The 15,218-nt window shown below is 39.8% G+C and overlaps 1 protein-coding gene across 3 annotated transcripts in view; it reads right to left on the reverse strand.

Annotated features, from left to right (window-relative positions):
* The window catches only part of TTLL11 (tubulin tyrosine ligase like 11), an 88,767-nt gene that overhangs the window by 59,153 nt on the left and 14,396 nt on the right, over positions 1 to 15,218 (reverse strand). For 2 of the 3 annotated variants that reach the window (XM_025194050.1, XM_025194056.1), the window contains exons 4-6: positions 12,724 to 13,299; positions 10,574 to 10,669; positions 9,914 to 10,032 (exon numbers count right to left, since the gene is read on the reverse strand). In XM_025194050.1, coding sequence (XP_025049835.1) covers positions 9,914 to 10,032; positions 10,574 to 10,669; positions 12,724 to 13,299 — 791 coding nt within the window. The remainder of the gene's footprint in view (positions 1 to 9,913; positions 10,033 to 10,573; positions 10,670 to 12,723; positions 13,300 to 15,218) is intronic. The other variant, XM_025194053.1, reaches the window with a different exon arrangement.

Here is a 15,218-nt window from a genome sequence, read left to right on the forward strand (position 1 = left end):
CTAAAGGACTTCTAGACACTCATTTGCTTCCAATACAATAGCTGAGAATAGTTCTGGGCATATAAAGGTGGAAGTTGTTTAACATAAAAGTGTTAAGCAACAGAGAGAAAAATCTCAACTATCTTAAGCCCCAGTTCTTTAAACCAAATGGACTATTTAACAGTTTGTTAATTAGTCCTGTAAAGGGCACCAGAAGGTCTACCTTTTGAATACTGGATTAATTCACTGCTGCATCTAATGGAGTCGCAAGAAACACTGCAGTGATGCCCAGCCCCATTACTTTTAATTCATGCCTTTACTTCCTTATTTTACATAGATTCAATACCTTAAATGTGTATTACACCTATTTCTAAATCTAGCATAGCAACAAGGATGAACAGGATGTCGTAGCACACCATGGTGTCGTACTATGGGCTCCAGGGGATTTTGGTGTTAAATGATCTCCAATGTACAAAATGACTGCTAATTTTCTCTCTCTTGTTTCATTCCATTGTGTTCACAGCATGGTTTCCATATCATGCTCAGCTCTCTAACTGTAAAACCCATTTATCCCGGCAGATTTATTTTCTTTGGAGATGAAGTAGACTATTCCTTGAAGGGAGAAAAAAGGAGCATTAACTGGGGGTAAAAAATGGCTCTGACAGCAGAGACGAGTGGCTTGTTGAGGACTCTTTTTGGCTTCCTTAAGCAAGGAGGGAACTTTTAGCAGATGAACCTGACCTCCTGGAAACAGTTTTGAGATGTTAATGGCAAGAATTATTCTAGCATTGTGGGTTTTACTGGGGGCAACTTAAAAACTAAGTAATACAAAAGGCTACAAATCTTCTGTGCTATAAATTTTGGTCAAAATAAGATTTTGGTCCAGCAGCTCCCTGCAGACTGATCCCCTAGGATGGTCACAAAACTGGTCAGTGAATGTGGTCTGTGTGTCAGGAGCACAAAGTAGAAATGAGTGACTGCCAGCTCAAAGGAGCAGGCAGGGATACTAAGAGTCACGCTTGTAGTTGAAGCCAGCTCAGGCCAAAGAAAACTCAAAGCAGAGAAAGTGCTACTTTCACACAAACCATCAGACTAGTGCACTAGGGTTCAAAGCCTCTAAAGGGAAAAGGAAAGCATTAAGCGAAGTGCACTGGTCTAGGGTTTTATTGTCTTGAATAAGTACAGCTGCCCTTACAGATTGACAGCACAGCATTTGCTTGGGGATGCTGCAGGCTTATGTTGTATTTCTATTAATGACTTCTCCCCATAAATTAATTTACTGAGTGCTCATCTTGTGATGTCTGCATAGAGATTTGTGACAGCTTCCAGTTGTGTAGATACAAAATCGGTTACGTTTTGGAAAGCTGGCTGCCGTGATAACAGCACAGTTTTTAAATTAATTCATATTCCTTTTTCCTTACCGACTGGTAGACTGTCCTCTACAGAAGCTAGCAATGCAACGAGTAGAAATATCTGGGTGACTGCCGAAACATGGTATACTGCAACAGCCAAAATGCATACTTCGTAACAAAAAACAAATCTGTTTAAATAAACCTTTAAAATGAAAAATGAGGGGTAGAAGGCAGTGAAATGAGTACGTACACTAGCATTTCATCTTTGAAGACTGATTAAATTCTGAATCTCAGAAATATGGACAGTGAGATAAAATAATTCTTGGCAGCGACTACTGTGTTTATTTTCATCAAAATCGAGGATAATTATCCCACAGAGATGCCTTTCTGCGGTCCTTATTTCCGTTTCCTTTAAACATTACTCAAGCATCAGGAGGGGAAAATTTGTGAAACTGACTGAAAATTATCTGAAAAATAAAACAAATGCAACAGCCTAGGTGATTTATTGCTTTTTGAAAAGGTAAATGCAAATACAGTATGCAAATATCAGAGGCCATATAAATTCTCAGCATCATGGCATTAACTATACTAGCAAGATGTGGAACAAGGTAATTTAAATAACTCCAACAGAAAAATGTGTCTAGAAATTTAGAAATGTCTTTTTCAGTAGAAAGGCCCACAGATCCATCACAGTGGCTCACAGCTCAGGGGCAGAACAAGGCCCGTCAGTCACAAATAGAGGAAAACTGACTTACCATCTGACAACCCCCAAGCTTGAGATAAGTTAAGTTATTTCCACAGCAGCCGCTCAGGGAGGTTGTCATGATAGCCACCTTTAGTACAGCGTTCACAAATAAAGAACAAAAATTCATTTCTCCAGACTCAACCAATCCAGAGTATATCTTTCCTCCCCCAGAGGCCAACAAAGCTGTCCCACAGCAAGAGAAGCAATTTTGTCCCTCTGGGGGGTGGGAACGCCACTTATTTTCTGATTTTTCTGTGCAGAAAGATCAACAAATCCTTAACCGAAATTTCCTTCCTAACTACATATTGGCTTGGAGGGGGGGATGGGAAGGGACACCTGATGCACATTAGTATTGTAACGCGTCTCTCTGAACAGTGTGGTTTCAACTAATGCTTGCATATCAATCTCACCAAAAAGCTTGAAACATCTCCCATTGTGGCCCTTCCTGTTCCAAAAGAGTCACTCATACGTGACATTTGCCAGAGTGATAGCATCCAAAGAATAGGGCTGGAGCGTCATGTATCAGGCATCTTTGGAGAGCACAAAATTAACCGCAATAGCACAAATTTATTTCAAGGTTGCATTCAAAACAGAAAAGCATGGCAGTAGTCTCTTCAGACAATGAGCACTCAAGAAGTAATACAGACTAACAGTACAACAGCAGGATCACACCACATAATGAACACTCATTTTTATGGGCATAGTGCATTGATCATCTTCGTAACAGCCACAGATTAAACTCCACTTGGTTTCTAAAGCATTTCATTTCTGTTATCATCATTGGTTACTTTAGTGCTGAATAAAAGGCATTATGACACTTGTGGATCTGCACCTTCATCATTTTTATTAAGTGAAAGGCAGGTATTATTCCATGACCTGTTCATATCTTCGATAATAATGAATGTGTCATTACACTATGCATGTTTCCCGTGTTAGAAGAGAACGCTTTCAGCTCCATAGAAAAAAATATTCAGCATATTCCTATGTCAGGATATAAATCCAAATGATCGTAAATGGCAACCAGAATAAGCACCAAGATTTAAACAGTAACTATAAATATGGATTACTATAACAGCACAACTTTATGAAGAACAAATCTTTTATTTTCTCTGGGCTAATTAGCATTAATAAACTATGACGCAAATATTTCCTTTTGACACAACGGGGAAGCAAATCATTAGTGCTGGAAGGAAGAAGCTAAGGCTAATATGAATGATCTTCAAAAGATGTTTAAAGTGTACACACTCTAAATGATATACATGGCTCCCAATTAAAAACCAGTCAAACAATCTGCCTCTAACATCTGATGGAGAATATGCAAAATGTGCTATTCACATTTAAGTTTGCTAAAAGACTACACTCTTGTCCTCAAAACCAATGCATTTTTGAAGAGGAATAAATTGCTTGCAATTAAGCAATGGTTATTAAACATTTTAATTTAAACCTTTTACTATTGCCGCTACGGAGGCTTAAAATTAGGTACCAAAAAAGGAAAAGTTTGCGAAACCTTTTGAAATGGATTTTCAATTGGAGGCACAATTTGAACAGTGATTTGCATCAATGATTATCTTAATTAAACTGCTGTTTACATGAGCAAAGTTGATTTACTTCAGTATGGCTTAGCATCATTAGACCATCTATTTAGTTGTGTAAATTTCCATTAGATCAAGTCATTTTTTTTCACTTCAAATAGGTTATGAAATGTACCTGAACCAAAATAAATTGACCTGTAGGGAACTTTATAAATCACATCATACTAATATTACAAGATACAGAAGAGTAATCGTACACGCTACGAGGCTAAAAGTCTAAGTGATGCCATGTATAGCCCAAATATGACAACCAAAATACATATTTTGTCACTGTTTTACACCGGACTCTACATTCAATCTTGTACAGCAGAACACGCTGATGGCTTTGTGAAAAAATATTGTACAAGAACATAAGGATCAGGCTGCAGATTCATCCAGCTCAATATCATGTCTCCAATGGCAGCAAAGCAGCAGATGCTTTAGGTGAGAGAATAAGAAACAGGGTATGTGTAGAGTGATTAATCCTACGTCAGCTCCTCCCAGCTGTATGTTTAGGGATGTCCCAAGACGACACCCTTAGACACCCAAGCTTACACCCTTCACCTTTATGTTTAATAGCTCCAGATGGATCTATCCTCAATACGTTAATCTAATTCCGTTTTTGACCTATTCGAGTTGGTGCGAGACCAACGTTTTCAGTATATCTTAAGTTTGGCCACTAAACAAAACCTGGAAAACACATTACTTAAATTGCAATTCTGGAATTGGAAGCCTGCAGTGGTTCTACAACCAGAAATCAAGAGTACAGGGTGTTTGCTGGCCATTCACTCAGTAAATATCATCCCACAAGAAAATAATGAAAGGTTTTGATAAATCTGTAAATGCCATAAGTGATGAGTTCCAAATTCAGGTTCTTGGCCACAGGTTATTTGGCTCAATTTAGGAATCAGTGGGTGTGTCTACACATGATATTACTGCACATGAATAAATAGCAGAGCTAATTGCTCTGCAGTTTCTTGCTCCTGGGAACACCGTTTGAACATGTGCCTGGGAGCAATTAACTCTGGAGCAATAAGCTCTGCAGTTTATATATGCATAGCATGTGAAGACAGATCAAAGCAGCCCCAGCTGGTAGAGGACCCTGGAGGTTAGCCTGCCAGCCCAGAGCTGCTGGCCCTGGGTCATTGTGCTGCGTCAGGGCTGGCTAGGGCATGAGGGTGCTCCAGTGCAGGGCTAGCGGGCAGGCAGCCTCCATGCTGAAGCACCCTCGTGCCCCAACTAGCCCCTCCAACATCGACACGTGCACTGCTGTGGAGTTTCACTCCGCAGCAGGATAGTACTTGCATTTATAAGCAAGTATTATCCTGCTGCGGAGTAAATTAGTTTACTCCAGCCTAATAGAGGCGCATGTGTAGATGCTGAGACGCTTACTGTGCAGCTAATTAGCTGACTGCAGTAAACGTTTCGTGTAGATGCACCCAGCGTGTGAGGCTCTATGGCTGGTTTTATGCAGGAGGTCAGCCTAGATGATTACAATGGTACCTTCAGACCTTAAAACCAATGACAACAATACTGCCGCACAAAATGAAACTAACGGATTAGTAGCTTCATTAGTGCTTTATTTAATTTATTTATTTCTACTAATTGTGAGGGAAACACTGGTTTTGAATTAAGGATGCCTACAGAAAAGAGGATTAGGCCTGGAAACCAAAGCTAGGGCAAAATTAAAACCTGATACTTTGGCTCATGAGAATTTATTTGCAAATTCCTAACAAGAGCATTTCTCCATACCCTTTACCATTATCTTTTTAGTTAGACACATTTTTGTTTGTTTTTTTTTTTTTTTAAGAGAGAGTGTAAAAAGAGAGAAATCAGCAACAAAAACATGCATTTGATTAGCAGCCATCTGCATTAATTGTGATAAGACTTTCCCTTGTTTTTTGGGGGGGTTTTTTGTTCCCTAGTCACAGTCAAATAGCACATACTGGCTAGCATTATAGAGTATTCTGAGGGAAGTTTTATGGTGCTGCAACCCGCTTTTCTTCTCGGGAGTAAGGAGATTTTGAAGCTCGGGTCTACATGCATAAATTCCTAATCAAGCTGTCTGGGGATCCACAGGAAGAGAAATTCCAAACCTGTAGGTTGGGATCTCAAAGCAGTATATTAGCTCCTTCCTCTCCCATCTGCATAGCTCTTCCAGAAACTTTTCTGTAACCACCCTTTAACAAAGGGACCGGAGTGCAACAAAGCAGAGCAGCTACTTTCACAAGGATTTCTGCCAGGATTAAACAGAACATGCTGCGGGCACTGCCCACCCCAGGTCTCTCCTCCAGGTCAGGATGCATCTCCAGAATACTTGGTACCTAGCTCCAGGATGTCTGCATGCAAGGCTTTCAGGGCTCAGGAGAAAGGGAAGGAGCATGCCATAGTGGTTCTGCTCCTTCCTTTCAGATTATGTTACTTTTTACTCTGTTTTGAGCCCCTGGATTTTTTATGGCATACAGGAACAAGTGGCACCGCTTTGAGATGACAAAGAAATCTACTCTGCCACTTGATACGACATGGACCCCCAGTCACATAATCACCTGTGCAATTTTAGATACGTATTTACACAGGATATGTGCTTGAATTGTAAGCGTACGTGTTTGCAGATTCACTGCTGCTAACTCAGGAGGTACAGCAGAAGAGGGATCACTAGCCCTGTTTCTTACACTAAAGAACCTCCTACTTGCTGCTGTCAGAGACAGGGATACTGGCCTAGGTGGCCCTTTGGTCCGACCCAACAAAGCAAATGTGTTCTCAACTGAAAAAGTGAAGAACCATAACACTAAGCAAGTTTTAAATTCAGTACACACATTATAACCATAGTTAGCAGAAGTATTTAAGTATAGTTACTTGAACCCCATCTGGATGGCTGTACATTTTCAATTGCTAATTATTGGCAATGTGAAGGTAATAATTGGCTCTTAGTGGATCTGAAGTCTGAATGTTGCTGGAAAAATTCAGTAAGATGTACAGCTTAATAAATGCACTGCTTTGATTCTGCATAACTCACAGTTTCAATGTAGTATATCGCTTCATAGAAAAAAAAAAAAGCAAAACCCCATCAAACCAAAAAAAAAAAAAATTAAACTACAGAATATTTCTGACCTATTAATTTTTCCTGATAATGAAGTGCTTTGGGATGATTTCTAAAACTCACTTTCATTTTGATGCTTCATTTATTTTAATCTAGGAAATAATTAGAGGGAAATCAAATCCATCCCCACAGCAGAATATTCACCTGTCTAAGATGCAGCTCATTTGCAGCTAGTGATTTCTTTCTCAATTTTTCCTCAAGTGTTCAAACTGGGCGTTACATCCCATGCTAAACTTTATTTAAATCAATGTCCATTAACAACTTATCACTAAAACTAAACTCCAGGGTGTTTGATGAATGGGTGGCTTTCAAAACAGGCTTGTGCGTGTCATTTGTCTGGCTTGAAGGGGCCAAATTCTGCTCTCAGTTACAAACATGCAGTCAACAGGAACTGGACTAGCAATGATACTGGAAAGAACAGACAATGTTGCTTAATCCCCTGGGTCTCATACTTTATTTTGCCCTAATCTTCAAACTGCCCCCTAACACAAATGTCAGCTTTTCATAGCAACTGGTAGGGATGTGCAGAAAAAGGGAATGGAGGCACATTTTTAGAACCAATTGAAATGTATTGAAATGGGCAGAAAGGGAGAGACAAAAAGGAAAACAGCAAACTGTTTGCTATTAACAACAGCACAAAGGCATTTGGTGCTCGATTCCTTTCCCACAAGTGTTTTAGACCAGTGTTTTTCAGTTGGCTTAAACCTTGTGTATATGTGATCCAAATGAGGCCCCAGAGTCGGAAGCTTGCACAAAGAGCCACTCCTCACACAAGAAACCCCACCTAAATCAGCCACCCTGAAACACCGGCAATGTCTCTAAGACAGTTCTGTTCCACCTTTGAATGCCCGTCTCCACCGGGCAATGGATTTTTTCAACCATATTGTACTGATATCCTAGCACCTGAGTCCAGAAACTCGTATAAACTCTGAACACAAGCTTACCGTCAATTAACGTTTTCAATGAAAACGTCTTGATCCTCAATTGAAATCCTTCTGGAAAAGACATTCTAGCAGGGATATGCAATTATCAGATCAAGATACAGTACATAAAGATAAAGGAGAAATGTTTTCTAGATGCAAAGAGAGCTGTTTACCTGAATTCCTATTCATCAAGGATGAAAAGTTAAACATGCTATGAACACAGATCAGATATGAAAAAAATCTCTCTGGGAAGCAATGAATGTAAATGCCTTGGGGCGAGGATACCTAGATACCCAGTAACAACATCATCTGTAACCAGATTATCCTCAGAAATGATGAATTCATGCTGTGAAGAGACAATAGTTTATCTCATTACAGGATAATCCTGTTATAAATTATTTTGCAGTCAAAATGTGCTGTAAAAAGATTTCTCATTTGGGCAAACATCCGAAGCACATATTGCAGTTCTCCGCTGACTGAGTTATTTGTAACTGTACATTTAATCTCTTATCCCATACTTAAATATATTTATAAAATGTTTGGAATAACCAGTGATTAAACAAAAGAGGATACAGCTGGCTACATAAAGAACAAGATCCATTTTTCAGCCCAGAGTCCTGAAATATACTTAATATTAAGGGTTAACATTTGATATAGCCAAAACCAGAGAAAGATTGCTTCATGATGTCAGCATGACTACTGAGCACAGCAACAAATGAGCATAAAAACACTATACTTTAAAGAAAGGCTTCCTCAAAATCACTTGGCTCCTTGGAAAGTCAAATATTATGAGTTTACCAGCTGTACAAAAGGTACCTTCATATCAACTCTACTTTTTCTGCTACCTCTTTCAATACCAGGATAGTAAAACTGTCCTTGAAATCATCATAGAATATGAATTACATGTTTAAGCTCCTGCTAAGTGACATGAAGAGGACAAGGCAGATATTGTAAAGTAGAAACGAGCCTACAGGCAAGTGAAAAACCACTCCCTCTTACATGAATCTGAGGAATTGCTTAAAACGAGGGTTTCACTGAAACAGAAAGCATTACTGTGCTTTCCTCTTAATCTTGCCCCACCATAAACACTTCTGTGCAAGCTGCATCACTTTTGCTCCAATACAAAATCCCATTACCAGGCAAATTCTTACTTTAAAATAGTGAAGAGAAACTATTATACGGTATCTTGAGGGCAGACTATTACATACAGCTGGAAAAAGCAAAGAAGATTCTCTTTATACTGACAAGGAATCTCCTACCTCGTTCTATGCCAAGGCCAGCCAAAATAGGAGGCCTCCCAAAGTGATGGCTGCGTGGACACACAGGATCCCATGACTTATTTCTCCTCCCCTCCCTGTGGTTGACTGTCAACCTAACTGCAAAAGCATACATCTTCACTATATATATATATATATCTATATAGATATATACACAAAAAACAACATAGTGAAGATAAATACCCAGTGACACCTAGTATGTTTGTATGGGATGCAACTCATTTCAGAAAGGCTCCCCGGGCATGTCTCTATGTCGCCGCCCTATGAAGATGTAGCAATGTGCTGTGTTGCCTTACAGTGTGCTACAGCAACTTAGTGATCATGTGGGTCTCCATGTGATCACCAGCTACGTCGCCATAGTGGCCTGCTAATCATGTAACTGCCCATACTGCATCATGCTTTAGTACTTCCAAAAGGCATCGTAGCACTGGCGCCATACAGCAATGTGTAGATGCGCCCTTGTTTTAGTCCATTGCAAGGCTTGTATTCCACTTACTGACCAATGAATACAGTAAGCTGTTTTTAAAAACCCTGTATCCATTCATTACAAAGGAGCAATTTTACATAAAATTTTCACACATTTCAGCTCAGATATGGCGAGTCATTTATCAGCATACCACGCGACTCAAAAACAAATGAATATGCAAACCTACGTCTCAAGACTCTGAATCCATGATGATGCCTGGGAACCAATTTATAAACTAACAAGTGTGGATTAGTAGATTATTTGCTCGAATATCAGTTCAAATTATTAAAATAACAAAGTCATCAAATACTACCATAGTAAGTGTGAAAAAGAAGCCATGGAGACTTAATCAGATCTGTACCTCCTACACCACATTCTACTACTTCGCTAAAGACTGAAAAAGTTTAAAAGGGAGGCTGTAAAACCCCAAAGATTTGTTTCATTATTAGGATTATGGTTAGATCATGCTGACAAAATGAAAAGGAAGTCCAAATACTTACAGGTTATCTTTTTTCTTCTTTTTGTATGGATCCATTAGACGAAGAGTATCTCTGATCACAGCTACTTTCACTTCCTCATCAACAGGGCTTGGAACATTTTCAAACACCCCTGGAGAAAGCTTTAATTTGCAAAAGGATACAAGTGTTCAGTGCAGAACTGCTGCTTATTTATTATATAGCTGCTGAAGTCTTAATCATAGCCCACAGGTTTTAAATACAGTGACAAATGACAGAATACTTCAATAAAAATGATCTTTTAATACACTCAAGATGACATGACAAGTTTAGTCAAGCCCCCTAAAAAAAAAAAAAAAAAAATGGGAGGAGAAAAAGATCATAGCCACCACTTTTACCATTTATATTAAGTACAAAAACAAAACAAGAAATGGTTAGCATTTCCCTAAATATAATTAAATTCAACTGCAAGGGATGTTGAATAAATATATTTACGACAGAGATGATGGAGAGCTTTCACAATTCCAATAAATCATGTTTCAAGAGTATAAGATTAGCAGTGACTGTAAAGCAAAAAATTACAAAGAACCTTACCAGTTTCATATTAGCAGACAGCTTTCATCTTTCAAAAAAAAAAAAAAACACCAAAAAAGCCAAACTTAAAAAATTATATTCCAAAGTCATTGTCAAGCTGAAAGGTCTTACCTCTTGTTCATGTTCTATTCTCATGCTGGGGTTTGCATTTACTTCGAGTAACATAGGCTTCAAGTTTTTCATTAGGAGAATGTCAAACCCTAAAATCTGTGCATAACAAACAATACAACATTACTTTCGCCCTCTCCAGTGCCTTTTAGAGAATCTGCTTCCTGCTATGCACTATGTAGATGCTGTATCCATCCAAAAGGACTGTTCTCCTACCTGATCGATGGCACAGGACAGCCCAGGAAGATTACTTAAATTCTTTGTTTTTCACCCCCACACTTGAGGTGGTGCATCCGCAGAAGAGGCAGGCCAAAACCCCATTCCCACTCAAAGTCTTAATACACAACTTTAACTACTTGTGGGCAGGCTGCCACACTTAATGGTGAAATACTCATTCCTATCATTCTTTCCTTAAGACAAAGACCTGGGGTCATTTCTTGGCTCTGCCCCAGACTTCCTGTTTGACCTGATCCATGCCTCACTTCCTCACCCATCTCTTACACTTTTTGTCTGCTTAGATACTTAGATAATAAGCTCTTTGAAATAGGGACTCTCAGCATATCTATACAGCACCTCCCATGACAGGGCCATGATTTCAAGGGTTTCTTTGGTATGGCCACCTGGCCTTGCTGAGCCATCTAAGCATCCTCTGGGCATAATAAATAGTTTCAAGTTGACCTCTGAAACAGAGGGTCCCCCTCTGAAAGAATCTCACTGGACACACCGCCTGCTTGCCCTTAACTGGTTGATGCAACTTGGTGATTTAGCTGATCTTGTTCAGAATATTGACTGTGGAAAAGAGGGTAACCTGGGACTACCACTGTCTCTAGTTCACCAGATTATTCAGTAACACGCACCTGCCACTCCTATGCAGCTGATGGGGGTGGGGGAGAAGGGAAAGGAAATTAAACTGCCTGTATTTTCACAATCTCTCTTGTTTTGCCCATAACAATATTTTTTCAGCAAACACAATGATTTGCATGGCACATGGCTCCTTGAATGCTGCCTTTTGGAGGCTATTAACAAACTGGAAGGGACCATGAGCATGTATGAAAACCCACTACTCTTCTACAGAGGAAACCACTGGATTCATCTAGTTATTATGTGCGACTAGGATACATATTTGTTGCTGTTTAGTGGCTCCTTGCTGTGGGGAAGGAAAAAAAAAAAGTCTGAGATGTATTTATCAGCAAAGCATTTTATTGTAGATGTAGACACTAATTGGTAAATTGCTGCTTCAGTGGTTATTCTCACTGTAATGATAGAGTTTGCTAATATAATCATAGCCTGTGCCTATTTTTCTGGCAAGACCTGCCCAAATTACAGTTCTGGAAGGTCACTTGTGATGTTGGACATTTCATGCAAATCAACTTTCTTCCTTTTCTCTTAAAAAAAAAAAAAAAAAAAAAAACCAACAAAAAAACCCAACAGCAAAAATCCCAAGCAGAGGGAGGACATTTTCCCTAACTTAATGAGATGTTCGGAGTAGACATAAAAGCACTTAAACGAACGGGTCAGTTAGAAACCATAGTGTGACAGACCACCTAACTTCTGGGAGTGGCAATAACCAGTGTTAGTCTTTCATGTGCACAATACAGACGGTCACCCAGATCCTAAAATCTGGTAGGAAGAAACCAGAGAATAGCACTAGGAAATGTGCTAAATAAATGGTAGGCCCTTCCTGTCAGCACGTACCTTTTGGTCATCAGTGACCTTCAGAATGCTTCTATCTAAATATACTTACTATAATCATCCTTTGATAAAACAAGATTTGAAATTAGTAGCATCAGTGTTGCATTGAATCTGCTCAGCACAACCACCTGGAAGTTTCCTAGTGAAGTGAACACAGCTACAATTGATTGAAAACCCACAGAAGCCCTCAGGGCAGCTGTTTCAGAGTAGGGGTAAGGTGCCTCTAGTGGCACTCTAGATTGTGAATGTTTAAGGGGCACTGTTCAGCATAAAGCTACTCTCCCCACTAGCAATCAACAACAGAATGACAAGAAAGCTTTAATGAAAAGATGTTAACATACAGAAAATTAATCCATGTGCAAAAATAATTGAACTCCAATTTCATTATAGAAAGGAAAACAGCAAAGAAAGTGATGCACTCTCATGGGAATGCACCATCTAAATCAAAATTCCTAACCTACCTGGAAGCAAGTTGGCCCAGGTTTTCCTGTTGGTATATCAGACTGGTAATAAACTTTCAGTTCTGGAGTCAGTGCAACAATCGTTTTAATCACCAGTGAAATGATATCTGACCACACTTTCTTGATGTCAACCCCTTTGGAAGACAATCTGTAGAGGATGCTTGAAAAAGTCCTTTTGCTGCCAGTGTTTACACTGTCTGAATGGATGAAGTTCCCACTGTGAATATTCAGCGAATAGTTTGTTAAGTGCATAAATACCTGGTGCAAATTTTTTAGGGTAGGTTCTTGATAGGGCTCTGTACAAAATCTAGAGAGTCCGTCTTTGGCTATGTAAATTTCTAAAGGTTCTAAAGATTTCAGTAACACATAGAGACGGATATCAAATTTCAGCTTGTCAATCAGCAGTGGTTTACAGATGTATTCCTGGACAACAGCTGGCCTGCTCTGTAGGTTTCCAGCCAATCTAATGTCACTGGGATCTTTAATGAGGTAGATTCCATCCCCTTGACATCCTCCGTCAGGTTTCACAATGAACGTGGGCTTCCAAGCTGGGTCATTTTCTTTCATCATGCGAACCTACAAAGGAAGGAAGAAGATAATTATGTTAACAAGGGCCATGAAATACAGGGAAAGAATTCTTTGGTTATTGCAGAAAGAAAAACTTCAGTGCTATGACATCTCAAAAGAAATCCTACTTACAAGCAGCCCATGCAAAAACTACACGTCGACAGCAAGGAGAGGTAAGTATAATGCAGGTAAGAGTGGAAGATACTTATGTTGACAAATACACAAGACCAGATAAATAAGGTGAATGGGGAGTTACCGAGCTAGAGAAAACCTTGTTGTATACAGGATCCCAAAAAGCCTCCTACCAGCACAGTGTGACGCTTCTGTTTGAAACACTTCTTATTAATGAGGATTGCTATTGCGGACATGACTCACTAATACAGATCTAGTTTGGAGACGAGGCTTTTGTGCAGCATCTGATACTTACTCAGGAGGAGAGGCTCATGAAGCCTGAACAAGCAGCCTTGTACACAAACGATCCCGAGAGAAAGGAAGTTGCCTGGCAGAGATTTTTATTCAATTTGGGTTACACCAGGTTACATCCCCTGGGGATGGGATTACATCCTCTGTCATCCTGAAGACACTGTGCATCCACTGTTAACCAACACTCCCACCAGCAAGAGCCCAGAATGTCTTCCAGTCTGATTGTCAGATCATTCCACAACGGCATGAAAGAAGTCTCTTCCCAACACTTACCTAGATCCAGTCCATAAAGTTAACGTGTAAAACACAAGTCTGTGTTGTGCCTTTATTCAAAAAGACTTGTGCAAACCAATGTTTTAATCAGAAGACATGCACTAGACTTTCTTGCCAAGTGCTTACCTTCCCTAGCAACAGCAATGTGGTATTAAAGGATGAAAGCACGTTTCCAGCCCTAATGAAAGTAACTCCAGTTGTTTTGCTTGTAAGCACTGCACAAGGAAGTCAGTTCATTTCCAGACTTGAAAAACATTAACATAAATGGCCTTTTCTTAACCTGTGTTTCCAAAGCTAGCTGGGGCACAACACAGAACCGTGAATCTAGTGAATTGCTATAATGGTAAGAAAGAAAACATCTTCAAAACATGAAATAAGCACAACAGATGCAAAAGCGACTGCCTAAGTTGGCAGAAACCTTTAAACAATACGAGATGCATCTGCCCCATTCTTCCCAACAGACAATAAATCTGATACTCATTTGGGCTTTTAATACCGCATAGCCTGGGTACAGCAGCAGTAAGACTGGTGTCATAACTTATTTTCCTGAAATGGAGCTCAGCGCTTCAACATTTGAAAAAGACACAGCTTTAAAAACTGGGAATCTGAAAGCGTACCCTCAGCATAATGTTGAGGCTAAGAAAGATGGGCACTTCAGACTGTCAGGCAAACTCCTAATTTGCAAGGAGGGCTGGCACAGGAAGGACCCTCTACTCACTGAAGACAGATAGTGATCTCTCTTCATGCAATGCTTCAGCATCGTGCAGAGTGGAACACAGGCTTCTGCATCAAGAGGCGTGTCCCTCTATCTCCATCTTTTCTTCATGATTATAGGAAACCTCCATCTTCTTCATCACCTGCCAAGCACATGTCAAGTCTGCAAGCATTTTCTGCTGCCACAACTTCACTTCCTCTGCAGACTATCAAGACTCAGTACCATCAGTTATGTGGCGTGGACTTTAGAGCACATTCACAGGGTTACAAGTTTCTTCGGGTAAATGTGATTTCTTTTATTAGACCAACTAAGTAGTTGGAAAAATTGTTCTTTGCAAGCTTTCGGGCACAGACACCCTTCTCCAGGCATAGGGAGTGTTATGCACACAGTGACTTAAGCCTTCCCACTATCACTCCTTCCTGAGATACCCATTTAAAACTTTATAGGAGGCACATATCTGCTGGGACCAATCATGGCAGGAAATGAGAAGGGTACATTTTCCACCAATGAGTGATTT

Source organism: Alligator sinensis, unplaced genomic scaffold, assembly GCF_000455745.1.
Source record: "Alligator sinensis unplaced genomic scaffold, ASM45574v1 scaffold611_2, whole genome shotgun sequence".
Taxonomy (NCBI): Eukaryota; Metazoa; Chordata; order Crocodylia; family Alligatoridae; genus Alligator; species Alligator sinensis.